Source organism: Scyliorhinus canicula, chromosome 4, assembly GCF_902713615.1.
Source record: "Scyliorhinus canicula chromosome 4, sScyCan1.1, whole genome shotgun sequence".
In the NCBI taxonomy this organism is placed as follows: domain Eukaryota; kingdom Metazoa; phylum Chordata; class Chondrichthyes; order Carcharhiniformes; family Scyliorhinidae; genus Scyliorhinus; species Scyliorhinus canicula.
Window position 1 is genome coordinate 234,846,400 of NC_052149.1, and position 6,956 is coordinate 234,853,355.

At 45.1% G+C, this 6,956-nt stretch overlaps 1 protein-coding gene across 1 annotated transcript; it reads left to right on the forward strand.

Annotated features, from left to right (window-relative positions):
- Positions 1–4,166: 4,166 nt before the first annotated feature.
- Positions 4,167–6,620, forward strand: LOC119964290 (protocadherin alpha-C2-like). The gene has a single exon (XM_038793566.1). It carries the CDS (start codon positions 4,167–4,169, stop codon positions 6,618–6,620), a length of 2,454 nt encoding a protein of 817 aa, XP_038649494.1.
- Positions 6,621–6,956: the final 336 nt, after the last annotated feature.

Here is a 6,956-nt window from a genome sequence, read left to right on the forward strand (position 1 = left end):
GGAGTCATGATCCTGGATGTCTTGAGAGGCTCATGGGGCAGCGACCTCGAACATCCCAGTCTCGTCTGATGGTGATCCTGCAAGACATGACAAGGGTTTAGGTTTTTGAAAGACAGATCTATGGGAGATGATAGATTAACTTGATGTAGGGCCATCTGTTTTGACTTGGCCTCTCGCTGATTTGCTTCACGCCAAACTCTATTCCAGCCACTGCCCACTCCTCAACGTCCCCGGCTCCTAGTTATTCAGGGCCATTTTATCCTTGGGGCATAGAAGGACACATGGAGATGCTGGGCCTGAGTTTGATGGTGGTGCTAGGGGTGGGGAGGAGGGTTGTATCTGTTACCACCTGAGTACATGTCTGGTAGCCATGGAGGGCGATGCATGTGTTATGAAATCTGGAGTTTGGGTTTTAAGGGAGCTGGAGTGTTGTTGGCCTCGAGGTGATTGGGGCAGCTGTGAGGGATGAGAGTGATGACAGGGGCACAGGTTTGGATACTCACCCGAGCTGTTCGATGGAGGTCATCCACCTTTTCATGGAATTGCATGCCAATCCTCTTGGTCATGCCGGCAGCATTGATGACGTTTACTACCTCATCCCAAGCCTGATTACCAACGGCAAGTTTGGAAGTCACTCATTCTAGGGGCAGAGTGGTCCCAGCAGGCCTTATGTTATTCACTTCGGGACGCACCTTGCTTTCAATGGGGCTGGAGGCTGACGTGCAACCATTGCTTCCCATGTTCTCCTTGCTGGTCTTCGGCTCAAGTCACCGCTGAGGGAGTGTTTATTGGAAGTTGGAAAATGGACGGTCGTAGTTTAACACTGAGGGGTCACCACCGGTGCATCTGTGAGGTAACTGGTTGGTGTCCCATGCGAGGCCGGGTTGCAAGACCAGAATAGGTGCCTCAAGTACTGCTTGCTTCCCAGCCTCATTGGCAATGAAGCCTCGCATTCAGGCACAATGCTGTCTCCCAAGGGATTCAATACTCTATTGACATAAAAACATAGGAACATGGGAATTAGGAACAGAGTAGGCAATTCGAGCATGCTCAGATATTCAATCGGATCATGGCTGAACGCTTCCTGGTCTGAAATCCAACTCCCTCCCTACTCCCATTATCCATTTAACTCGGTATTATTATCAGAAATATATATTTTTAATTCTTGACACAATTTAATGATTCAGACTCCACCACACTATGGGGCAGCGAGTTCGACAAACTTATCACCCTTTGCGAAAAGTAGTTCATCCTCATCTCAGTTTTGAATCTACCACCTCTCAACGTATCTGTGACCTCGCATTCTAGATTGCCCCACAAGGGGGGACATTTGGTCTACGTTCACTTCATCAATCCCTCTTACTATTTTATATACCTTCATCAGATCCCCTCTCATTCTTCAAACTCCAGCGATCCACTCAGAAATCAAACCTTTCATCCCTGGACTCAATCTGGTGAACCGACTCTGAACTGCCTCCAATATCACCACATCCTTCCTCAAATATGGAGACCAAAACTGAACAACATACTCAAGATGTGGTCGCATCAACACCCCATACAATTGCAACACCTGTCTACTTTTATACTCCAGTCCTTTTGCAATAAACACTAAAATTGGCTACCAAAAGCACTTGTTCAGGAAGCTTGCCTCTCAGAAATAAGTTTGTCTGGTTTCTGAACTGGGAGTGGCTGCTACCATCTCGATGTGTCAATGTTATGCGCATTGCAGGTTTCACTCTAATCAGCTGTGATGTGTCTGTCACAGCAGACATTCAATTGATTGGAATGGAATTCGCCCCTCATTGGCAACTCGCAGTGCCAATGCAATATGTAAGGCTGAGGAGACATTCCACTTCTTTCGGGCCCAACCGTGGATCCAAATACTCAATCAAGTGTTTACATCGCACAAAATACAATGAACCAACCCCGACTTCAAGGCGGCGTGGTGAAGTCTATAATCCAAGACCCCGTTTCATGTGACAGGAGAGTTTCTTTGAGGGAGAACAGTTTCTGGAGGGATCGTTCCTGGGGAAAGGATTACGCCATATGTAGGTGGCTGAAGACACCAGTGCAGAGGCCACAAACTGAGGCAAAGACTCGCTACAAGGAGGCTCATGCTGCAATATGCTTGCTGGTAGTGCAGGCGGTCGGAAATTTACCAGTTGCGATTTGCCAGTTGTACCTGTAATGTTATTTTAGAAGGATGCCGGTGTACGTCCTATGCGTCCGATCAATACACTTGTGAACCATGGAAGTGGCGGGGCCGTGGGGGGGGGGGGGGGGGGTTCAGCTGGGGATGGAGGTTGAACTTTGACTTGGGCTCCGGAAATGGCCGTTAAACAAGAGCCAGGGATTCTCCTGAATATCCAGGTGGACCTGAGAAGGTGAGGACTGCGGATAGGCCTGTGTGAGAGGCGAGGGTATGAGTCTTTGTGGGTGGACACTAACTAAGGCTGAAATGCATTCGGATGTCAAGAGGAGTGGAGGGCTCAGGAGTAGGGTTTTCTCTGGAATCCTCACTGCTCATTTCGGTTTCTTTCACTTTTCAGTGCAGGTTTCTGAAGAATCATGGAGCCTGTCGAGTTCGTGTTTGTATTCATAACAATAGAGAAGCAGCAGAGACGGCGAACTGCCACTGCACTCGTTCTGGATCAGCGACATGCTGGGGAGCGGGAGGCTGGCCCCTGAGCTGTACATGGAATAGCACCACAGATGGGACAAACTTGTTTGAGACTGTATCGGTCATGGTCTTCCGATGTCAGTTCGCTGATCTTCAGATGTTAGAACCATAGTGCTGCAGACGACCCCGCCTGTCCCACGGCACAGAAGACCACCTTTGAGAAGTCCTGGCAGAACTGCCACCAGATGGGATAGGAGGACACCCACTGTCAGCGGCCGGTAAAAGTCATTGGCACTCTGAACCTTAATGTCAGAGGCTGGTTTCAGGATAGCACCGGTGATAGGTGTGGCATCTCCCAGTCAGCAACACACACACGTGCATCAGGGAGATGACAGATGCCCTCTGTACTAGGGCCAAAATGTATATGAACTTGGACCAAGCCCACGAGAAACAAGGTGCCAAGGCCATGGGTTTCACCCAGTTTGTTTGCATGCCCCTTGTGCAGGGTTTGATTGACTGCACCCGCATGGCCCTGCAGTCTCCATGGCATCATGCAGCACCATTTGTAAACGGCAAGGAATACCATTCCCTCAATTTCAAGATTGTCTATGACCACATGATGGGAATTATACAGATTTGGTCCCGTTTCCCGAGGAGCATGCTAGATAGTTACAACTTGGAGTTCTCGCAGACCCCAGATGTCTTTGAGGGAAAATAGTTTCTGGAGGGATCGCTCCTGGGGAAATGATTACCCCATATGTAGGTGGCTGAAGACACCAGGGCAGAGGCCACAAACTGAGGCAAAGACTCGCCACAGGGGGGCTCATGCTGCAATATGCTTGCTGGTAGTGCAGGCGGTCGGAAATTTGCAGGTTGCGATTTGCCAGTTGTACCTGTAATGCTGCACTTAATCCTAGAAATTGCATCGGCGTCCGCAATTTGAACTAGAACAAAATATTACTTAATATGTATGAAATAAATTATTTCACTTAAGATTTGAGAAACAGTAGGACGTTTCAAATATTCACGTTCCAAAAGAAATGCATTTTTTATCTATTACCGTTGACGTAAGGCATCAGAGGATACCATATTCCTGAAGTACAGAATTTGAAAGAAATCAAACAATTTATAAAGTGCAAGAAGAATTAAATAATAATTTCCAATTTTATGATGTTAGTAACTTTCTGGATTTGCTGTATTGTTAACAATCTATAAATAATAATAATAATATCAGGCGACATATTCGTCTTGATAACATGTTGCTTTAATAATGTTTCAGTGTAATTATGGACCGAAACACTTTGTGTCGCTGTCTACCTATAAGGGATTGAAACGAAGCAGGGGATCCACTACCCATCCCCGACAGAGGGAAGGTGACGCGGAGATTTTATTCAAACATCCAAATCGCGCAGTCAGCACATCATTAGGACTCGAGTCCACAGGAGCAAGGGATTACAAGGTATATTAACGTTGTGGATACAAATATCTGAGTATTTTCTAGGGTATCTGATATGCAGTAGTTGCAAATACCGACCGGCGGAACACAATGAAACGGACAGCGTTGTCGTCCATTTTGTTGTGTTGTGTCTGTCGTCTCGTTTCTGGGCAGGTCCGATATTCAATTCCCGAGGAGCTGCCGCCGGGTACTTCTGTTGGAAATATCGCTAAAGATTTGGGTTTAGAATTAAATGAACTGTCCGACCATCGATTACGAATCATCTCTGATCCACATCTACAGTATTTCAAAGTGAATTTGAACAACGGAATTCTACTTGTGAACAAAAGAATAGACCGGGAACAGCTCTGCAGAGAGAGCCCTACTTGCGTTATTTCATTGGAGATAGTTACTGAAAACCCTGTGAATTTGTATCGTGCTGAAGTCGAAATTCAGGATATAAATGACAATTCTCCCAGTTTCCCTAATGGTGAGATTTATTTGGACATTTTTGAATCAGCTTCACGCGGTACGCGCTTCCCTTTGGAAGGCGCACACGATCCTGATGTGGGGGTCAATTCAATACGTACCTACCAGCTCAGCCCAAACAAACACTTTGTTTTGGAGATACATACTCGCGGTGAACGTAAATTAGCTGAACTCGTCCTACAAGCCGCATTAGATCGAGAAAAGGAAGCCGTGCATCATATAATGCTGACAGTCATTGACGGTGGCTCACCCGAGAGATCTGGCACTGCGCGCATTACCGTTGCAGTTTTGGATGCAAATGACAACGCACCTATATTTCAGCAGTCGTTATACACGGTCACCTTATCGGAAAATGCACCGGTGGGTACATTAGCGATCAAACTTAACGCTACCGACATGGATGAGGGGGTAAACAGTGATATCGAGTATTACTTTAGTAACTACAATTCTGATAAAGTGCGAGAGCTCTTCAGCTTGGAGCGCAAAACGGGAAACCTTCGAGTGAAAGGACTCATCGATTTCGAAGAATACAAACGTTTTGAGATCAATGTCGTGGCGAAGGACAAGGGCGCATATGCAGTCTCAGTGCATTGTACTGTGTTGCTGGAAATTGAAGACGTAAATGACAACGCCCCAGAAGTGAAATTAACGTCAATATCCAGCAGGGTCCGCGAGAACTCTGAACCCGGAACTATGATCGCCGTGATTAGTGTAACTGATCTAGATTCGGAAGATAATGGAAAAATCAATTGTCATATACCCGGTAATCTCCCATTTCAACTGAAATCATCTTTTAAAGGATCCTTTAGTTTGGTAACCAGCGATATGCTAGACAGAGAAAATGTCTCTAAATATAATATTGTAATATTCTGCAAAGACTCTGGGTCTCCTCCTCTCTCCACGAACAAAACCATAATAATTCACGTAACAGACATTAATGACAATCCGCCATATTTTTCACAACCTTCTTATCGATGCTATGTTATGGAAAACAACAGTCCTGCGAGTTCTGTTTTTTCAATATCCGCAACGGACTCAGATTTGGACCAAAATTCACTCATTTCCTACTCTATACAGGACACTCGGATTAAGGGCGTTCCTGTTTTATCATACGTTTCTATTAGTTCAGAAAACGGTACCATTTATGCACAACGTTCATTTGATTATGAAGAGATGAAAAGCATTCAGTTCCAAGTGCTGGCACAAGATGGTGGAGTAATGTCCCTGAGCGCCTGCGTTACAGTGAACATGATTATCCTGGATCAGAATGACAATGCACCCGTAATCTTGTCCCCTTTGTCACAGAACGGTGCTCACATAAGGGTTCCGCGGTCTGCTTATTCAGGCTATCTAGTTACCAAGGTGATTGCAACCGATGCTGATTCAGGGCAGAATGCGCGTCTTTCATACCGAGTGGTTCAATACGCGAACCCGGGAATTTTTATTGCTGAACTGAGTTCTGGGGAAGTCAGAACAATTCGTCAATTTGGAAGTCATGATTTTACAGCGCAAACCCTTGTTATAATTGTGCAAGATAATGGGTATCCAGCTCTATCAACCTCTACAACCATAGAATTCTCCATAACGGATACCAATGCAGAAGTACATTCTGATCTTCGAAGCGTGCCCGAAGCTGAGGAACATCCGTCAGACCTCGCGTTTTATATAATAATTTCTTTAGGTTTAATCACATTCCTTCTTATGATTGGTGTGATTGTTCTTATTGCTGTGATGTGCCACACGGACCGTAGCAGACATCACGTAAACTGTTGGCACTTAAGGCGAAACAACAAGAATCAGGAGTTCAGGAATCCACATATTAACTTTCAAATTGCAACAGACTCTAATGTAACTTCTAACTGCATTGAGGTTCGTGGCACAGGATCCCTTTGCCAAACGCATAGCTACAAGGTACCTTCAGAAGAAAGGACACCCCATGGTACATCGTTGGTATTTCAACAATACGGTCCCCCAGAATATAGAAATTATGTTAAAAATGTTGATACGGCTTTTTCGGAATGGATTGGAACGAGAGCAAATAATTTGTCCAATGACACAGACACGGTAAGATACTAAATGCAACAATTCATGAATAACAATTATTTTTGCTTATCATATATGATGTCAATTGTTGTTGAAAACTCACCAATATTCTTAGAAGTCCCTCTATACCAAAAAGGGCCGACATTCTAAATAGTGAACATGGATTATCACTCCCCGACTCCTGTGCAGGCTTCAGTGGGAGTTATTCAGGTCAAACTATATTTTCAAGTTATCCCCGGCATAACCCATGCCTTCACAGAAGATTTCATCTACTTACCACTTAGTAGAAAAAATCCTGGGTCCCGCATTGCGAAGTAAGTAAAGTAGACTTAGTAATAACCACTATTTCAGGTTAAAACTTTTAAGTTA

Excerpts from the sequence above, each read along its gene's own strand:
- LOC119964290 (XM_038793566.1), top strand. The coding sequence starts at position 4,167 with ATGAAACGGACAGCGTTGTCGTCCATTTTGTTGTGTTGTGTCTGTCGT.